Here is a 22,347-nt window from a genome sequence, read left to right as displayed (position 1 = left end):
TTTGGTTTTGGACTACAGCTTCCAGAATCCTGCAGCAAGTATCCTCAGTGGCCATATCTACTGGGGGATTATCAGATAAGTAGCCCCAAAAAGAAACATTTCCAAGCCACACTGTAATTAACATCAACACAATTGATAACAAAAAGTATGGACAACAAAAAGGGCCCTTTTAATACACATTGTAGCAAGTGCAGAGTTTATTTTAATTCTACAGATCAGGGATGGATTTCCCAGTCAGGAAGAATCTCACAGTAGTGAGAGCACTGCACATCCTAACGTTTGGGGAAATTATTCTTGGCAGAGATATAGGTGGGTCTTTGCACTACAATGGTGTGGGGGTTTTCATGTGTGCAAACTCCCAGATAATTTAAATAATCACAAGGGTTTTTGTGCAAGACTGCTATTTCTTTCTAAGTAGGTATCTGGAAACACCCTTTTTTGTACTACAAATGATTCACACCCAAAATATCTCATGTATTCTTGCACAGAGTAATTTTCTGAAACATTTCAGGATGTGCAAAATACTGGGTGAAAACTGTGCAGAAATACTCATTTTCTCAATAGCATGAAAAATAATTATCGCCACTTATGCAGATGAAATAGTCAATTATGTACATCCCTATTATAGATATAATAAATGTCAGACCACTGTAGGAATTGCAGTAGTTGTGAAAATGGCCCTGGAGGTTGCAGCAAACCTGGTCTGAGCATGGTTTTTCAAGGCTGAGGCCTAAAGGACTGAAACCTCACATGAAGCAGAGAATACTGCTTAGTAAGTCCAGAGGAAAATGGAGAAAGTCAGGTTTCCAGTAGTCTAATTCTAGAAAATTATTTTTGGGGAAACTTATCCAACACAACAAGGGAAAGGCAAACATGCACAGTGGATCACTGGGAGTGTGTGCGTGTGTGTGTGTGTGGGGGTGACACTTGGTCTGGCTGCTGCCATTTGGCAGCAGGCACATGCTGCCACCAGCCTTCCTGCTGCCCTGGCAACCTTTGCAGAGGTAGCAAGGGCAGTGGAGAGGAAGGTGAGGTAGTGGACACATGCCTGCCCCTGCCAGCCCCATTGTCCTGGCTCCTTTCTCTGAATCAGGGCAACAGGAAGGAGGATGAGGGTGACAGATGCATGCACGCACATGTGCATGTATGCCGCTGCTGGCGTCCCTACTGCCCTGGCTCTCTCCACCAAGGGAATCAGGGTAGCAGGGTGGAGGGTGAGGGCAGTGGATACATGCATGCCTCTGATGGAGGACAAGAAACCCCATTCTCTATTCAGGCCTCTCCTTTGCTGCCTTGCTTGCTTAGCTGCCCACCCCCTGGCAGCCCTTTCCAGGTGTCACTGGGCAGCAGATGGACAACCAGCCACAGGACAGGTGAGCAAGCCAGCTCTGGGGGGGGGGGGGGAGAGAGGAAGAGGGCACCACACCGTGTGACACCAACCTTAGTGACACCACTGAACATACGTATCAAGTTTTCAAATGTACAATGAATGCAATTATTTTTTTTTCAAATCTAAAACCATTTGTTAGTGGCTTAGTGGTTTTTTTTTTAAAAGCAATTTAGACAAAGTTGTACACTCCTGCTTTATTTCTGACTTAAAGAAGGACCAGAGAGTGGACTGGGGTGCAGACAACTGCTAGGAGTCTCTGCATAGATTCTGGGTTCACATTCTGAAGAACCTGACACCAGTGTAGTACAATAAACAAGTTCAGAGACTTGACAAAAAAAGTATAGAGGCATTATGGCCTCCAAATTCATGCAGCCAATTTTCTATCCACTGCTATTTTTAAATACACAGATCATGAAATGATGCCAAAAACATGAAACCTGCAAAGCCTGTTTAACAAGACTTCACAGTGGAAAAGTATAGAAAAAAACATGAATACTTCAGGAAGTTATAACTCTCTCATACCTACTTGAAAGTATCTGAATAATAACCACCTGTAGTAGGCTAGGGTTTTAAAGTGGAAAAAAGCACGTCTCATCATGAAAAACCTGTTTATTACATGGAAGAGAGAAAGACAAGTGAGTCCAGAAAGGAGATGGCAGGTTTTTAAAAAGAAAGTGTTGCACAGGTGTGTGTGTATGTGTGAGAGATGGGAGAGCATAACATAACTGTCTATGTGTATATGGTTATCATGAATCCTCTCAGATTCATAGTCAAGTCCTATAAGGAGCTGGCATACTGGGTAAGAAAAGCCTGGAAAATGTTTGATCCACCCAATGTTTTGGACTTGATCTCCCAGAAGCCCAGCCAGGATGGCCAATGGTTAGGAAAGGGGAAATTAGTCCAAAACTTCTGCAAGAAACAAATTTACTCACCCTTTGTGCACCTTAACTATGGCCTGTTACAGACAGCCAAAATAAAGCTGCTTCGAGTCACTTTGGAGGTATGGTATTTCAATGATGCGTCAGTCCTAAGAGTCTGGAAGCTTCACCAAAGCTGCACTCCAGTCCTTAGGACTGGAGCGTGGCTTTGGTGCGGCCTGTGGACTCTTAGGACGCATGTATCATTGAAATACCATACCTCCTAAGTGACTCGAAGCAGCTTTATTTTGGCTGTCTGTAACAGGCCTATGATATTCTCTTGCAAACCTTATCTCTTCTATCTACATGGCAACCTCATCCTCCATCTTATTTCAAAATTATATTCCTCTCCCAACCCCAAGCTTCATATTACCTTTGTTTTGGAAAGAATAGGAGCTCCTCGATCAAGCAGCATGCGCACAACTTGTTCATGGCCACTTCGTGCCCCACAGTGGAGAGGTGTCAGCCCGTCCTATTGAACATGAAAGCCACAACATATCAATTTGAGGAATAAACATTTCACACATTGAAACTGTCATTTACTGCTCTCTCCTCCAGTAGTACACTTTATTAATTTTACAGTATAATTTCATTACAATAGCCTCTTAACAAAGAAAAGAAAATCATTGTCAGTGTCATGTGCAGTATTGTTCACCAGTCTCTTGTGCTTAAGAGCTAGGGTTGCCAGAAAGAAACCTGGAAAGGTCTCTTGTGCCTTTAATGGTTGTGCAGAAGAGGGAATTTTAGCATGTGTTGTTTGTTAACTGGTTTCATGAGAAGCAACGGCTGCTGAAATTCTCTCGTCTACACATTAAAGGTATAAAAACCCTTTCCAGTTTTTAGTATGAAAACCCTAGTAAGAGCACCACAACAAAACATGCTTATAGTTTGGCCTTTTTCATATTAAGAAGTGTTTGATTAATTTATCTAATGCAACAGTTTGTGTTTCTAATGAAGAGTTCAATTCACAAAAAATTCTGCAAAACATTATTTGTTAGTCTTTAAGTGCCACAAGACCCTTTATTGTTGTTGTTGTTTTCCACAACAAAATAAGCAACCACTCTTCTAGAAACTGTTTTGTAAGAAAAATGCTTGGGCTTTCTACCTATTCTATGCTTGAGCTGAATGTTTCCTTGGGCTAAAAAGATAGATCTCAAGGCCAGAGATAGGATTACACAGTTCTAATCAGATTGTGGACAAAATAAATCTGAACATCAACAGAAACTCAGGCCCAACTCTTGAGTCAAGTAGAAACACACATGAGATAGAAATCTGTTCCAAGACATTCTGGAGGTAGATGAACAAATCCTGTGCCAAGTCATGGTCTAAAACCGCCCACGTATTAAGTGTTGGGGCAAAAAGTCCTACAAATGCCTCTTTCTCTCCCTGGAAGTACAGGTAAAAGTGGAGGGCTACATTCACACACTGCTTACTCACTTCCCCCCTGCAATTCCTACTCTTGTTATATGTATTTTCTCAGCCTAGGAAAATAATTGTGCAGTTTCCATTATGAGCATGGCTGGCTCAACTACTAAGCTGACTGTGACAGCTGATTCTGGGTATTTGAAATGGCAGCAAACTGATCATTTAATTATTCTACTTTTTACTGCCAGGGAGGGGAAAAGGCACTTGTGGGATTTTCTGTCTTTAGTGTCAAAGCAACGTCAGAGATCTTGGCACTTTGAACTTTGATTTGGCAAGGGATGTGTTCTTCCACCTCTGTCAGCCAATGTCTTAGGCTGACTGTCTCTAATTGGACCCAGCCTTTGGATTTGAACTTTTTCTTGCTGTTCTCATACAATCTCATCATACTCAAACAGTTCACACCATTTAACTGGGCTGCCGAGAATTATTTTTTAAATGGTTTGTAACCATGTTATGCCTACATTCCCTAGAAAAACATAAAATATTGAATTGCAGTTAAACACAAGATATTAAAGAAGACACCATTCCAACATATAAAGATACTTTAAAAACATCAATCATATATAAACAGTTTAAAATATAGCTAATGAAAATGTGATTAAAAGGTGACAAAGTCATTCAGTTTCAGCCATTTGGCTACAAGAAATGCAAAAGAGGAAATGCACTCATTATCAGCAACAGCAGCAGCAACAGTAAGGAGACTATGTAATAATAACCTGCGGCCATGTCACTTTTACATAATGTATATTTACATCACCCTTGAATTTTTCGTTAGATAATAGTTCATTCCAGGGAATAGGTAATGCAAACCTTCTGTTTTCTAAACATTAAAATGCTCTCAACCATACTTGGCATATTGCTGGCACTGAATAAGAAGTGACTGTGGTCCAAAACACACTGCAGAAATAATCCAGTTTGAAACCATTTTAGCTGCCCTGGTTCAGTGCTAGGGAATCCTGGGAACTGTACTGTAGTTTATTGTGGCACCAGAGCTCTATGACAAAGAAGGCTAAATGTCTCACAAAACTACAGTTCTAAAAATTCCCTGGCATTTAGCCAGGGCAGGTAAACTGGATTATTTCTGCAGTGTGTTTTGGACCTTTGATTACCTTAATACTGCAATAGTGGTTTAAATGTTGTAAGAAAGTGCATAAAGTTGCATTTAGTTAACTACAGTGAGACTGGCAATCCTGTCCCCATCTGCATGCAGATACATATGTTCTTGAGAGCCAGCATGTCATATTGTTTGAGTAGTAAATTAGGACTCCAAGAGACCAGGGCTCAAATCCCTACTTGGGCATGAAAACCTACTGGGTGACCTTGGGTAAGTCACACTTTCTTAGTCTCAGAGGTAGGCAATGCCAAACCCCCTCTGGACAAATCTTGCCAAGAAAGCCCTATGACAGATTCACCTTAGGGTATCCAGAAGTCAGAAAGTACTTGAAGGAACATAACAACAACAACATACTGTATGTACTTATATCAATTGTCTGTATATGTGTGTGTATACAGTCGGACCTCCCTATCCACAGGGGATCTGTTCTGGACCCATGGATACAAAAAAGCAGGACCTCAAGTCCTATTTTTCTTAACTGTGGCATGACGTGCACACACACACTAGCATGGATACATGCACACATGGTCATTGGGGACAATGAGGCTTGCCATCTGCGGATGCTGAGATCCATGGATGGCAAATCCACAGATACGGAGGTATAGCTGTATATAAACATGCATGCCTGTTTGCATGCCTGCACCTTTCACTAAAATGTCTGCAAGTGATAAATGTAAGAAATGCTAACTGGTTCTAAGGTTTTTGTGGGGCCTTGGAAACAAAAAAGTATGAAATATTAAGCTATGTTGGGATGTAAACTTTCTTCACCTGATATACTGACTCATGTGTGCACTTTTCCTTCTTCTTCTTTTGACTACATGATGCTTATTTCCCATCACCAGAAATTGAGACTGATGCTGAACTAATGCTTGAGCAAATAGTTTTAATGCAGGTCACCAAATAATGTGTGTTGCATGAATCCATCTATCCAGAGCTATTGAGCCAACAAGAATGTCAAGTCAATGATTTGACAAAGCAAAGTGGATGGGTGAGTTTGGTAGATAGGTAGTCTGCAAATAGTCAGACTGCTTAGCATGGAAACTGGGACTGAGAGATTTAGGACCCTGTAGGAAAATGTAATGACAGGTTGATTTTTATCTCCAAGAGAGCCTGTTCAGACTGAGAAGACAAGCCAGGCCAGGGTCACAGTTTTATAAAACCAGGAAAAAATTCATTGGTAATTTTTATCATCTGACATCTCCCCATTCCCAGTAGATAATACATGCTGTGACACTTCTGCTTATTTATAATGAGGACACCCAAGAGCAGCAGAGAACAAACCACTAGCTATATCTTTTGGCAAGCCAGAAAATAAGGCTCTAATCCTATACAAGCTCACCTGAGAGTGAGCTCTATTAAACTCAATGCAATTTAATTCACAGAAGACAGGCAGATGATTATATTGCAAGGCCCTCAGATCCAGAATCTTGCTGTTTTAAACTGTTCAGTGTTATTTTGCTGGAGGAAAAGAACACCAGCCAGAAAAATACGGTTTTTGTGCCTCCAAGAAATTTAGTACACAATTGTACGCACAGGTGCTCATAGACAAAAATGTGTTGTGTTTGACAAAGATTTTTTATGTGTCATTCTGGCAGCTCCTTATCCCTAGAAGGCTTACCTCACATTTATTCACATGTTTGCTTCCTTAGCAGTTCTCACATTGTTCCTCTAGGCCTGAGTGTCACCGTCAACTTAGTCCAAATGACTGAAGCAGATTGTGACCCAGACCACTTACACTGTTTCATTTCATAGATGTACAGGCCATGACATATTTTACCTATTGGCTTAAGTTTTGCTACTACTATTGAATGCTCTGTTATTATCCAATTGAATGCTCTGTTATTATCCAATGTCTATGCAAGATACAATCAGTAAATACTACTTAAAATCTAAGCATTAATCCTACAAAGAATCACACAAAGGAGACAGTAGGACTACATTCATTTTTCCCAAGCCTTCACTCATAGTCTCAAAATTTTAGCTCCACATTTTTAATGATGGATGGGCAATTGTGGCCCTCTGGAGATTCTGGTTTGGAGATCTCATTCATCATCACTACTAGAGGTAAAGGTCTTAACTGTCTGGAGGTAGAAGAATAGCTGCAATAGGCAACCACAGGGAGGGTGAGTCCAATTTTTCACACACTCAACCTGTCTTGCTTCACCTCACATTTTCAGCCTAAACAGTAACCCAAAGTATAACAACATATAAAAGCCACAAAAGAGTGATACTGTTTGGGGGCCAACTAAAATGCACAAAATAATCATGTAAGCTTTTGAAGCTTCACTGGTGTCTTCATCAGGCAAAATCATTCAGGAGAAGAAAAGTGATGATGTAAAGACTCACAGGTCTACATTTTGCCTCATATGGTGCTTCTGTTGTCAGTTAAGATGTTCTGGAGGGAAATCAATGTAGGGATCAGAGAAAAAGGGCAGTAAAAGAGAGGCAATAAAATTTCAAATTCACTAGAAGAAGCAAAGTAACTTACACAGAATATCTCCACTGAGATGCTTGATGAAGAAGTTAGCAAAGCTTTGAAGGCTTGCATGATGCACAGAGGGCCCTTGGTATCTGTTGTGGTTTGGTTTCAGGACTCCCCATGGATACCAAAATCCATGGATGCTCAAGTCCCATTATATACAATGGCATAGTAAAATGGTCTCCCTAATATAAAATGGCAAAATCAAGACTTGCTTTTTTGATATTTCCAAGCCGTGGATGCTTGAATCTGTAGATAAAGAATCTATGGACAGGGAGGGGCAACTGTATTTTGTGCATTTGAGCTGGTTGATAAAGGAATCATTCTTTTGTGGATTTTGGATTTTGCTGTGTGGATAACATGGTTACCTCACAATAAGTAACCCAGAAGTGAGTGGAAGTAATTTCTGGGTAGTTTTCTTTGTTTGTTGAATTCTGATAAATAAGAAGAGTGTGGGAGGGGACAGGGAGTGTCTTAAGGCAAATTGATGTTCTGGAAGTGCATTTGAACATTTTGGTGGTAATTTTTTGCAAAGAAAAATTGATTGGGGGGATCTGGAAGATTTGAGGACCCTGAGGGCTCCAAAAAGCACATTAAAGACCAGATGTAGCACACTTGTTTCCCCGTCCCTCTTATCCAGCTATGGCCCTTATCACACGCATAGCTGTGTCCAGAGGGCGGGGTGTAGTGTTCTAATTGCCAGACAATCCTCACCATCACCACCTATACTTCTGACATGGCCAAGTAGTGGCTGGGTTAAGGAGCCAGGTAAGGTGGTATCCAGATATTAGAACACAACTGGACAATTATTGACCCTCTCCCGCCCTCCTGATATGGTCATACAGTGGCTAGGAGAGGGGAAAGCAGAGGATGCACCCAGTGTTCATAACATAGCAGTCATTCCTAGTTTGCCCTCTGTCCTCTCAACATATCCATATAGTGGCCAGGAAGAAGCGAAAACAGCTTAGTGCTCAGTTATGTTCCCAGACCTGGACAAGCATCTGGGACCTTTGGAGGAGGCCCTGGAGATCCTGAAGGATTGCTGCATCATCATGTTTCAGCTGTCAGAACAAGACTGGCTTTCTCTATTGGTATAGAGAGCTTTACAGGGTTCTCCTTGTCAGGGGTTTTGAAGGCTCATCTGGATCAGGAACTGTGAACCATGAACTACAATATAGGAAACTATATACTAGGAAACTTTGGCTCCCAGTTTCAAAATAAGACAGATTAGTATACTACAGATGGATGATGTTTTAATTGCTAAGCTTTGTTCTGAAGCTGATGACCACATTCCTCAATTTCCACGAAGCTATGTTTATCATAAAACTTTCTGCTTTGAATTTTTTTTCACACCCTGAAGGAGGGAGTCAAAGGACAATGCAGATAAACCAAGAGATAGCCCAAGATTCAGTCTGTTAAAGTGAGACAGGATCATCCACATGTGTACCTGTGTTAAGGGACTGAACACAAAACTTGCAAACAATCCAAGTACCCATCTAAACAAAAGTTAGGTACCCAGTTCTAGAACAGTGAAAGAAAATGACATTCAAAAATGCCAGCAACATGACACATGTAAACAAGATCTATTAAACATGCAATTTAGGCATCACTCCCTCTCTCCTGTTTATTTACAAAGTATCAATCACCTCCGCCTAAACACTTCATGGTTTTGCTTTTAAAAGCATTTTGATGCACTTGGAGAACACAGTGCGCTCATATTAACATTTCAACAGTACACTGGAGGGACATCTTGCAGATTGGAAATAACAGGGATGATCTTTGAGATTGCACTCAGTAATGATAACTAATAGATTAATGGTTTAAAGAAGCAGATTGGCTGCAGGTACTGTAAGCACTCATCACACAGAATACAAGATGAGTCCAGGGTTTTTGGTCAGTGTCGACAAGTCCTAGCTTTCAGTATAAACTACATCTCTCCCTGCCTCCCCCCCCCCCCCCCCCGTCACACACATGTGCATGAGCAGAATGGTTGCCTCTCTGTATATTGGAGGAAAGCAAAATTGGGCAAAATTTCCCAACATAATCTGAAACTCTCCTTACTAGAGTTACACACTTATCTCCTACCATGCCATTTCCTCTTTCCTAATAAAATCTAAAAGGTGTTAAAGTTTCTGGATTCTTAGGTCCTACGCTCCTTATCACCAACTGATTCCTTTCCATGCTTCCAAGTTGGAATACAAAAAGAAACAAGCCACTGAACATGATATAAAGATCAAACAGTTTTAATGGTGAGGGGAAAAATAGAGATTAAAAAGTGACTGCTGTATAGTCATCAAAACTATGCTGTTTCTGATATAAGGGGTTTCCATTGTGTTTGTTTTCTGGGCACATATAAAGTAGGAGTATATGAAGCGTAAAATACATTATGGGCATTAGGATGCATCCATCCACTGATACAACAGTCCTTGCAAAAGCTCAAGGGAAACATCCAGAGATGATTATGACTACTGGCAGATTAAGGACTTCCTAAGTACACACTGACAAAGATTAAATGTATCATGTTATATCTAGTCTTCCAGAGGAGCTCTTTTATATGCAAGCCAGTAGAGGAGTAACAGGGACTCAGATGTAGGATTTGAGTAACAGTATTTACATAAACACAACCCGCTGCTGCTGCATGGGTTTCCTGCTTGATTTCCTGAGAATCAAAAGAAATGCTGTGCTTCCTTTTTTTTTTTTTTTTTTGGGGGGGGGGAATCTGTACTACAAAAATTGTGCTCACAATTGCAATTGCAAAGGGACCTTGTAGCACCTTTGGGACTAACTGTGAGGGATAAATTGTAGCATAAGCTTTCGTAGACTTGGGCCTGGAACAGACTAGCGTTATGTACCAGCGCTCGGGAGAACAGAGCGTCCACACGTTCCTGAGTCTACCACACTGTTTGGGCTCCATCTTGGCACGGGCGTGTTCAGATGGCGCATGCACTAATGACGTGCCTCGTGCACCATGTCCAAATGGCACGGTACACAAGGGACATCACTGCACCACTCCAGGCACTAATGGTGCCTTGGCAGCGGTGGAGAAAGGAGCCGCATTTCATGTCTCCTTTTTCATGGTGCATCATTGCTGCGCCGATTGGTTGTCACAGCCACGGTCCAAGGGAGAAAGGAGCGGCCTCTGTCCACCTCTTTCCTGCCATCTGTACAGGCCCTAGGTCTTCTTCCTTTCACACAATTCAGTCACAAAGTTGCAACAAGATTCCTTTGCATACTGATAGTCCAGACTAATATGTGTATGTCCCTGAATTACAACTGCAATACTGTTCTATTTATTACTTAGATTTCTAGTTTGGACTTGACCTGGTCAGGCATCAATTGCTGTACCTTAGAGGGGGCCAGGGACATGGACTTCAGCTCATTCTCTCTACTCCCAAATTCCCTGTGTTGTTGGGGAAGGTCAAAAGAGGAGCTCTGACCAAGTTCAGTTAAATGTGATTGGAAAGTTCCGTGTGACTGGAAATGGTGATAACAGAGGACTTTCTATTCCATGGAGCTGCATAATTGAGTTTACTTACTGAGATATAGCTTCTTTCACATCTTCCTCTGAAAAGAAAGGGAACAGGGCTGGAGCTCAAATTCCCATTTCGTTTTATCCTGTACAACCAAAAATGTCTGAACAGGTCTACTGTCCTCAATAACTATGATATTAACTCAACTCTAAATCAAATTTTCATATATACTTAATCCCCACTTTTAGAGGATGATACCTACAGAAACCTACAGACAAAAAAATCCACTCACCATAATAGTCAAAGGGAATGTAAATCCATCAGTTTTCCAACCAAGGTCAAATTGGGAGTTGCCAGGCCCTTAAGAAGCTTACACAGGAATGGCATGCTCAAAGTTTGTGCAAATTGCAAGAACTTTGTTTTTGTTCTTGATGCAACATAAATTGTACAGATTTTGAGAACTGTGCCAGATTTTGAGAAACTGCATTGCTCTGCAGTCAAATTCATAGTCTTTTTTTTATTATTACTCACAGAAAACTGCACAGCTGTTCAATGGGGGAGATCCTCAGTCGCATATATTGTTTTTTGTTATATGCTTGGGAAAAGTACAGAAAAAGCAAAACTAAACTGCACATTCCGACTATTTCATCATCAACTTTAACTGATCCTCTTTTAAGAGATACAAGCACTGATTAAATGTACATATTTTGATGGTAAAGTTTTATTGGATCAGATAAACATTACTGTGTGACCTGACAAGCAATACACTTCAGATTATGTTTGATTCTACCTGTAACCTACCAGGATCTATCTTCACTCTGGCCCAGCAATTTTGCTCCTGAAAAAAGTGGATTGGGGGGAGGGGGATGCACCCCTCACTTGCTAAGCTCTTTCTTGTCTCCATCCTTAAGAAATCAAAATATTCTAACATGCATCACATGTTGTATATAGTCAGTCACAGGTAGTTTCTTTAAAAGAAATAGCTAAGAAAAAAGTTGAAAGAAACAATTGATTCTCTTTCCTCTGAATAATCTTAAATTTATTCCAGTCTCCCTGACTCTAGAACAGTGTCTCTATTATTATGTGCTTTTATTTTTTCCTTCTTTCCTTCCTCTCTCCTTTGTATGTCTTTGTCCACTAATACTAATTTTTGCTTTTCACTATTTTGTTCTCTGTAATGTTCCCTTCTCTCTTTTATAACTTTAGAAAACATTCTAGGCCAGAAATGCTTGTGTTGATTGAAGATGCTTTAGTGTTGGAGTAAAGAAGAAACAGGTTGTGCATGTAGGTCTAAAGATGGCAGTCTTGCTGAATACTGTACAGCCACCCTACCAAGATGTATAATTTCCATATGGGGCAGATGAGACAATTTTTAAAAGCTTTTCCTTTTCTTTTTTGGATTAGAGTCTACAGAATAGATTACAATGTCTTAGGGTTTGACTTCCTTTATATGATGGTGCTTAGCTTTTATATATATATCTTCAGAGAAATTTACCCTAATGAATTAGAGAAAATTATTCCTTCCTAAAGGCATGACATAGCCAGGGGATTTCTCTGTAGTAGTTATGGCATTTGAAGGACTAAATCAATTTCCTCTTTGACTTGACCTTCCACCTAAAATGACGGTTAATTTATAATTTGTTAGAAGAAGCATGTTTACACATTTTAAAACTGGTTTTGAAAAATACAAAACCCAAAAAAGGCTCCAGATTTCATAATCCAAATCCAAATCCATTTTTAATATATCAGCATACAGTTTCCCTGGGAAACATGGAATCTAACAATGAGTTTAGTGAGTTAGTGTAGAGGATGTGAATGAAGAAATAAATAGCAATACCAAAATGCATATTGAATGATAGTCTGCATTTGCAAAAATCAAATATTAAAATTGAATTTGGGTAATATTTTATATCATCTTTGAGCAAAGTTTGGAAATATTACTTTTTTTGGGAGAACTAAAAATCCTGGAATTCTGGAAACTGTAATCCAAAAAGTACTTACTCAGAGCTCTGACTCTATTCATGCACTCTGCTGGTCAAAAACCCATGTCACTTCTGCTATAAGGCCTGGAATCTTAAGTTACAACTGTTCTATGTTTGCCACGGAAACTTGTGACACAGCATCTGTTCTGTCTTTTCTTTACAGCATTAAATAATGCACAGATTTTTGTGTGAAAAACCTGCCCACTCTGCTTCACTGGTTGCTACTTTCAGGGTGAGAAAACTTATAATGTATAGTATAGTCATATAGTCATAATCTCCCTCATTACTGTATTATGAAAACTTATCAGGCAAGAGAGGAGGAGAGGCTCCTGTTTTGATTGTGGCCATGCATCGGCCTTAAAGCAGAACAGGGGAAGATGTGGACTTCCAGGTCCCACCAGCCCAACTAATACAATGAAAAAGGATGATGAGGGCTGCAGTCTCACAATGTCTGGAGGACTGCATCTCCCCAATTCTTGTTGTAAAGTCTTATTCTAGTCAAAACATCTCAAGAGAATAGGTAGTAAACATTCTCATCAGTAAGAAAAAATGGGCATTATCTATTTATGCTCTCTCTCTCATATATATATATATATATATATATATATATATAGAGAGAGAGAGAGAGAGAGAGAGAGAGACTGGAACACAAGCACTTCTGCATATGTGGGAGAATATCCCCATAGGCAGAAGAAAAACAGGTACCTGCTGATCTGTCTATTTCAATGTACTCTACACTGACAAGCAGCAGTTCCACAGAGTTTCACAAAAGGGTTTATTCCAGCCCAAAATGGAGATGCCAGGGATTGCATCAGGGAGTTTTTGCATGCAAACCATGTGCTCCATCAGTCATCTATGAAGTCCTCCTTGTCTCATCCATGGGGAGTTCCTATAGGCATCTTATCATTCTGCTAAGCAATTTCAAACATTGGAAAGTTCTTGCCACATGGCGTAGGCTGACCTTCTGTAAGCCATTAGCATGCAAGACCCATGTGGGAAAAGAGGAAGGAGCAAAAACACACAATCTTTGGGAACAGTCAGGTTTCATAACCCATCATGATTACTATGAAGTCAGCAGTTGGCCCAATAGATCATAAAACTGTACATGCAGTATGTTTTCCTGTAGATCTGAGAGCTGGTCTTTCAGCTCAGCAGCAACACAGTTGATTGACGATTACAAGTGCTTACTGCTAATCCTGGGTAAAATGTGCTCACTGTCTATGACAAACACAAATTCATCTTGGCAAGCAGAGTATCAAACCGCCAAACTAAGTCAAGCTAATTTAATCAACTTGCTAAGTGTGTTTTATTTGCTGAAACTCTATTCTGGAACACAGAGGAATAGGAAAGGCAATTGGACAGGTTTAGTATACAGACTTTGTGGATCAAGTACAGCAGATTTTTTTAAAAAATTGAAAATGCTCCTCGGAAACCAAGCAGTGAAATGTTACCATTGGCAGACTTTTTGTGCAGCTGTTCATGCACAGAAACTGATACAACCATTTATTGGCTATCAGTGTTATTACCTTTAGCTTTTATATCAGTTAACAGCTGTTAGGTACTGAAACAAAAAGTTCCTTCACATAACATAAAATCAGCCCTCAAGTGAGATATAAAACCAGTCTTGCAGTTTTGGGTAGACAGCCTAGGTGAGGCTTCATTAGGTCAAGTGTCTAATGCAGAAAGAAAGAGACATATAGGCTGGGGGTTACAGTCCAGAAAGTTGGCAGCAGGGGGCAGGATACCAGGCCTCAGTATCTAGTGAATATATGTATCAAGGCTACAGAGATTTCAGCTCTGCTATGGAAGGCTCTCAAAGACATTGGAGCGCCACTACATTTGATAGTCCTGATGAGGAATCTGAACATAGGACAAGAGGCTACTGTTAGAACAGAACATGGAGGAATAGAATGGTTCCCAATTGGCAAAGGGATCAAAAAAGGCTGCATTTTATCAGTCTGTCTGTTCAGCTTGTATCCAGAAAATATCATAGGAATAGCAGGTTTAAACTCAGAAGGAAGAGTGAAGATAGATAGAAAGAAAATCAACAATCTAAGATATGTGGATGATAACATACTACTAGTGGAAAATATCACAGATTTGGAAAAAAATACTAAGGAAGGTCAAACAAGAAAGTTCAAAGGCAGGCTTAACGCTGAACATAAAGAAAACAAAAAAATAATGACTGTGGAGGAACTACTGTACATAAATTTGACCTAGAAAACGAGGAAATTGAAATAGTTAAAAGAGTTCCCATACCTCAGAAAAAAGATTGATCAGAATGGAGACTGCAGTCAAGAAATCAGAGGTAGATTAGGAATGGAAAAGGCAGCTATGAAGAACTAGACAAGATCCTAATGAATAAAGATATACAACTGAACATTTAAATTAGAATTGCGCAAGCCCTTGTATCCCCTGTCACCATATACAGATGCGAGAGTTGGACAGTGAAGAAAGCAGATAGGAAGAGAATCGACTTATTTGAGATGTGGTGTTGGTGAAGAGTGCTGAGGATACCATGGACAGCCTAAAAGATAAACAAATGGGTCCTTGAACAGATAAAGCCTGAAATCTCCCTGGAAGCCAAGATGATCAAACTGAAGCTATTGTAATTTGGCCACAACATGAGAAGGCATGACTCCTTAGAAAAGACAATAATGCTAGCCAAGACTACAGGCCTGTATCTATAAGACCTAAGCAGAGCAGTGGAGGACAAGGGGTCTTGGAGATGTGTCATCCACAGTGTCACCATTAGTCTGGGTTGATTTGAAGGCAGTTAACAACAACAACAACACTGAGTTACTGACACTGGTGGAAGGAGAACGCTATTTTCACCAGCCTACTTCCCCTTCAGTCCCTGCCTCTTGAGTTCTTTCCCATAAAAACCTAATACATAGTAATGGTTTTTACTGGAGTACCCATGAGGATGTGCATTATCAAACATGTGGCCATCTGGCTGCTTAGCATGGCCGTGCATTTTCAACAGAGGGAGGGCGAATAGATGCAAATTTACACAGGAAAGTGAAGACAATTAAGCATCAATGTGAATGTGCAAAAATCCTCAGCAATTCACATAATACATTTATGTGTAGACTAGCCCAAAACTGCAGTGCAAGGAGAAATTATGAATTTCTTCTCTTTCCTTATTTTCCTAGATGATGTCTCAGCTAAATAAAAACAAAAAAACAAACTGCAGATAGAAGGAATCTCCTGTCTACAGATATATAAGTCTGGATGTGATTCAGGCAAACTGAACTTCCTACAGGAGAGATCTGCACAACCTGGGAGCAGCCACCAAAAAGACTTTCTCCTCTGGCTTCACCAAACATCCCTGTGATGATGGTGAAACCAAGGGAAAGCCTTCCACCAAACCTGAACAGGCTAATACAGAAACATACAGTCTTGACATTTAGGTGGCTTCAGGGTGTATTGTTGTGGAGTATTGTCAGCTGCAGAGCTTGGAAAACTTACCTTTTCAGACTTGAACTACAACAATCCCCTCATCATACTGGCTAGAGTATTCTAAGAGTAGTAGTCCAAAACGTTTTCAAACTCTGATGTGTTGATGAAGTTCTTGCCTTTGTTCTCCTATTTTTAACATATTTATTGTAATTTCATAACGGTTGTTTTTACTGTCAAGTGCTTCAAGAGTTGAGAGACTACTAATTAAAAAACCAAACAACAATAACAACAAAAAGCACATACTACCATAACTCATTTGGCCAAAGTGCAGTTTACAATCATTTGATATAATAAAGGATAAAAAGGAAATTCATAGTTAGTCTTACCCTTGTTTTGGCATCAATTTTTGCCCCTCTATCAAGAAGCAGCTTAACCATGTTGGTGTTCCCCCTCTTCGATGCTACATGCAATGGAGTGATGTCATTCTGTGGGAGAAAATAAAGGCATTGCATTAAAATTTCTAGAATCATTCACTCTTAACTTGGACAGAACCTGTTATGCATGATATGGTTCTCAAGACATTTATCTTTACATAATTCAGACTTAGGGTGCATCTACACTGTACAAATAATGCAATTTGACACCAATTTAAATGTTGTAGCTCCATCCTGTGGAATACTAGGATTTATTGTTTTACAAAGTCTGTAGCCTTCTCTGCCAAAGAGTGCTGGTAACTCACAAAGCTACACATCCCAGGATTATGTAGGCTGGAGCCATGCCAGTTAAAGTGGCATCCATCTGCATTATTTTCTACAGTCTAGATGCACACTTAGGCTAGGCCCAAAATGCGATGACTACCACTTTCATGAGGCAACTCATCTTTCACAAAAGACAATTTGGGGTTTGATGTTTTCAAACAGTGTTGGAGCTGCAATAAGCATGTTCTACACCGAGGATGGCCCAATACGGACTCTGCCACGTTATGATATAGCATAGCTTCCAGGACACTGTTTTTTTAAAAATACTGTCTTTCCTGGGTAGAAAATTCTCTTAAAGACAGCAAAAAATAAATAAATAATAAATAAATAAATTGAGGGATTGCTCCTCCCTACCCTGTCATGAAAATATCCAAAAGGTCTATACCACATATTTTGCACCAGTTCAAATACAATCCAATGTTGTTAAGTGCAGTTATTTTGACAGCATAATCAGGGCAAGAAAAATTAGGCCCTCTTGATATTCTCAATTTCAGGTCCACCCACCATGGCCACTGGTAAAGTTTAAGGGGATTCCAAGAGGATGAAAAGTTTCCTACCACTGGTGCAATCTACCAAGTTCATAAAGTGAACTTCTGCAGTTGAGCCTGGATTCAAAATCCTCTCATCCAGAAAGTTCACTTTGGTGGACTTGAGGCATCTTGCTATATTAGCAAGCTTACATATTTTTATATTTCTTCTTACAATAGTGGCATAAGACAACTGAAATGAGAAGGCCTTGGGTTGCCTCAACACACCCAGATATACACTGGGAGTAGATTATACAATTTTTTTAGAGAGCTGAAGGAGGTGTACTACAGGATTTTTTGCAGTAATGTGTACACTCATCACCCCTCCTCAACAGTTTCTCACACTTTGTGGTCATTCAAAAACCTGGTAGAACTGCTTAAGACAAAGAGTGGAGTGTGGAGAAATGTGTGTACACATGGTTGCCCAAACACAATGACAACTCTCTCACCTGCCTTGCAGCTTTTTTGTTTAAATTCTTATGTTCACTGCCTAAGCCTCCATTTCAAAAGTTCTCTTGTGTGTCCAGAGCTTCAATCCTGTCATGTTTGTAGTACAGTGGGTCCTTGGTATCCACTGGGGTGGATACCAAAATCCATGGAAGCTCAAGTCCCATTAAATACAGCGACACTGTAAAATATCATCCCTTATATAAGATGGCAAAATCAAGGTTTGCTTTTTGGATTTTAAAAATATTTCCAAGATGAGAATGGTTGATTCCTGAGGGCCAACTGTATTGTAAATGCAGGATTTGAAAACATCTTCTCTTAGAAGGGAAACTGCCTTCATACACTGCCCAATCTCTTTCTGGCCCCACTAGTATAATATTAATGTGGATGGGAGATTAAAACACTAATTATCAGTTCACTTAAACCCAGAAAGCACAAACTGTCCAGAACAGTAATTATGAAATGCCTTTTTAAAAAATCAAGCTGTTCTACCAATACAGTCCTCCCCCTGTTCTTGCAGACTTGGGATCCACATGCCTTGATTATCTGGAGGCATGCACCCATGGTACGCAAACACACGCCCCCATGGGGCCCGCCTCCATTCAAGTCAATAGGGTTTGAATATGCACAGTTTTCCATTTTTGCGGGGGGTGATGGTGGTAGTCTGGAAGAGATCCCCCTCAAAAATGGACGGAGGACTATACAGCTATTTCACTTTAGGAATTAATTTTCCTAAACCACTCACAAAAGGACACAAAGTACAGTGGGCCCTTGGTATCCACTGGGGTTTGGTTCTAGGACTCCCTGTGAATATGAATATTCATGGATGCTCAAGTCCCTTTATATACAATGGTATAGTAAAATATTGTTCACTATATAAAATGACAAAATTAAAATTTGTGTTTTGGAATTAAAAAAAATATCTTCAAGTCATGGATGGTTGAATCCATAGATGCCAAATCTGTGGACACAGAGGGCTGACTGTAACATTCAGTGTTTTATGTGGGGCAGGACTGGTCCAAGGTTAAGACATATCAGTATTACTGGTAAACAAAGTGAAGGCATGCCGATGCTAATGCGGCCCAATCAGACAATCAAGGCTTGGAAAAGTTATTCACTTGGACTATATTTCCCAGAATCCCAGAGACAGCCTGGCCACTTGTGGAAGGGGTTTCCAAGGATCAGGATCTTATGAAGATGAGTGATAAGCTGACACTGATTTCAGTTCTGTATCAGGGTTTTCACACTGAGGGAAGGAAAAGTTCCGGGCACCATCCAAAAAGTATTCCCCTGCATGAGCGTCACTAAAACCAAGGGGAGCGACATGGTAGTTGTACTGTGCTCTCAAGCAGAACTTGCCATTTTCAGTAAGATTTGTACAAGTAAACACAATCCCCAGGGCATAGTACAAAAAGTAACAGAGTCCACTGGGTCTGTCTAAATGGGAAGATTGCTTGGTAAACCCCATTTATGTAGCTTTTGAGTTCCATAAAGATGGTATAGTAATATAACAAATTAAAAAAAATCAGTTAAAATACCTCTCACCATCCAACCACCCGTCCCAGGCTTTCAAAATCTGCTGCCTGGGGCACCTGCCTTGACTATGCCTCACCTCATGGCAAAGGCCCTCTGATGAGAAACTGCAAATATATGCACACAGTTGAAAAGAAATCTCTCATCTTCAACTCTGACTGTTTAGTCAGACAACCATATGTAAATGTGCTGCACATTCAGGACAATTACGTGATAGGCTCACTCAGGCGCAAAGATGCAAGATGTAGCAAGATGCTGTTCACATCCTGCTGAATTACCCCAAATCAGTGTGGCTCTTACGATGTCTAATGTAAGCATCCAACTATAAACATACATAACATAAAAATGGGGGGAAATGAAGTTTGGTTTTCAAATTGAAAAAGAACAAGCACACTTCTAAGAAAGATGAAAATGGCTGGCAATCTGCTGGTTAGTCACATCTAGAGTAGTCATACTTAATCAATTGATGAATGATGAATCAAGAGACAAGCAAATCCCACTGATTCAATGGGTCAATTCTAGTCACAACAAACAACAGAATTTAGGCCAATAAATGATAATGCTGAAACGATAAAGTGTTCAGCCACAGTATCCAAAACCTGGCTGAACAAAAACTATTTTCTGATGAATGAGCCTATATACATGTTATTTATTCTGTGGCTAATGTATCAGACTATACCAAATGTCTCCAAACGCTATCATGGGTCACAGTGCACACCCTGGCCCAGGAGGTACAGCCCAGCAAGCCTTTTTTTCAAAACAGGCCAGTTATGGTGCCATAAATCTGTTTTAAGAAACTAATCAGCATGCTTCAACAAAGGCAGCAGGCAGATCTTTGAGTTCCACTACGTTTTGTCTCCACTGGACTTCCTGTTTCCTATCCAGTCCCCTATATTTTAATACTACTGTATATACTCAAGTATAAGTCTAAAAATTTTAGTCACAAAATTGACCCAAAAAAACCTGAGTTGACTTATCCACGGGTCAGTGTAAATACTGTACTTTAATTCTTATTAAAAAAAGAACCAACCCCTGGTGAAAGGCAAGAGTGTACTGTAATCTGTCCTGGAAGGATCAACCCCCCTCTACTCTCTCATCCATCCACCTTTTAGTATGAGCTACCTTTGCTGGAATTTTGTAAGTTCTTTGGCATTGTTTCCCTTTAGTTTAATTCTTTAGATCCTTTCTTACATTCCCCTAAGTTTTACTCTCGACTTATACACGGGTCATATCAAAAGCCATAATTTTGGTCTCAAAACCTGCCCTACTTTATAGTCGGGTATATACAGTATCTTGTTTGATGAACAGTCCTGAACCACAATTCGGGAATGCAAACTTTTACATTTTGGTTGGCCCTCACAAAAGTATTACCCTATTTTAGCTTTTAAGACAATGTGTGTGACTCTCTTTGAAGGGTAATATAAAAGTTTTGCTAACAAATAATCCTGGGCCATGTGCATGGATAGCAAAGATTTAATGGATGTGTCTACCACTACAGTGTAAACAAGAGAAGGCAACAGCATAGGAATTATGAATACTCAAGATGTGGTCAAATCTCTGGAAGGGCAACGTGCTCACATTAAAAACACACACAAGTTGCTGCAAAGAAATACATTTCAAAACAGATGTGCAGCTTCATAATATTAGAAGAGGAATACAGATATAAAAGAGGTGTCCTTGATGGGATGGAAGAAACAATGGGGGGCAGAGATTTAGTGATATTATGGGAATCGTCTCTTGTGGAAAGAAACAGTAACTTTGATGGAGGGTTGCAGTTCTGGGAAAAAAATAACTTTATTAAGCATCAGTCATTTTATATCTATACTGATTTTACAAGGAGCAGTTTTATCACCTCTGCAGCCACTCTGCTTGTGAGGTGACACATAGATGTGGTGAGTATCTCCCTATACTTCTTCCTCCGAGGCAGGTGTTAGCTCAGCAAGCTCAACTACAATTTGCAGCCATGTAGGCTGGGGAGTTTTAGGAGCTTTAGTCCATACCAATTCTCCCCTCCCTTTTTTTTTTTTTTTTTTTAGAGCTGGAATTAGTATTATACTGGAATACTGTTCAAATAATGTCTGACCCATTCTGTACTACTGCTCTTTCCTATTCACCAACCTGACTGGTAGAAAGAGAGGCCAGCTGTGTCCATCTGGAGGGGATTTTTATCCAGCTGAGAATCCAGATCACTTTGGCGGGTTACAGACCGCCAAAAAATACGTGTGGAATACGTATTAGGGTTAGGAAGGGGCGGTGCTTCCGCACCCCCCTAACCCTAGTACGTATTCCATACGTACAACATGGCGGCGCCCCTTCCACATGGGGGCCGCCATGTTTACATATCGGACGCATAGCGTCCAGACGTGTTGCGGCGCCTATGACGTCGCGAATGCGCCAGCGGCGCCTCGCGACGTCACTGAGGCGCCGCAAGAAGGAGCTCCATTTTGGAGCTCCTTTTTTGCTCCACGCGGGAGCCGCGCGGTGTGGCTGCTGCGGCTCCCGCACGGAGCAAGCGGCGGCGGCAGACCGCCTCAAAGTGGCGGTCTATAACCCGCCTTTGTTTCCAAGCAGATTGCAAGAAAACTGGCCACATTGTCTGCAACATATTTATCTTCCAGGAAACATTTTACTTTCTCTTTATTAAATACTTCTGGCAATCTTTTCATTCACAAGAAACAGCAACAAAAGAAAACCTAAGGTACTGGTTGGAACTGTATCAAAAAGTCAGCATGATTCAATGGGAACCTAATTTTCTTTTCAACAGAAAGACTTCTATTAGGGAAGAAATTTTAGGTTTATTTTCCAGAAATTGCCCAATCTATCACAGCTGGCTCTCTTAGCTACTTTTCCTTGGGAAAAGAAAGAGGGAGACAGAAGGCAGGCAGATAGGCAGAAAGCGGGAT

The 22,347-nt window shown here is 40.4% G+C and overlaps 1 protein-coding gene across 5 annotated transcripts in view; it reads right to left on the bottom strand.

Annotated features, from left to right (window-relative positions):
• The window catches only part of LOC149318843 (ankyrin-3-like), a 287,610-nt gene that overhangs the window by 148,398 nt on the left and 116,865 nt on the right, over positions 1-22,347 (bottom strand). For all 5 annotated transcript variants that reach the window (XM_089510546.1, XM_089510547.1, XM_089510548.1 and 2 more), the window contains 2 exons: positions 16,566-16,664; positions 2,681-2,779 (listed from right to left, as the gene is read on the bottom strand). In XM_089510546.1, coding sequence (XP_089366672.1) covers positions 2,681-2,779; positions 16,566-16,664 — 198 coding nt within the window. The remainder of the gene's footprint in view (positions 1-2,680; positions 2,780-16,565; positions 16,665-22,347) is intronic.

The sequence above is a fragment of the Sceloporus occidentalis genome, unplaced genomic scaffold (assembly GCF_023333645.1).
Source record: "Sceloporus occidentalis isolate IW3139 unplaced genomic scaffold, rSceOcc1.0.p SCAF_2, whole genome shotgun sequence".
Classification (NCBI taxonomy): Eukaryota; Metazoa; Chordata; class Lepidosauria; order Squamata; family Phrynosomatidae; genus Sceloporus; species Sceloporus occidentalis.
This window is presented reverse-complemented; position numbering and strand designations above follow the sequence as displayed.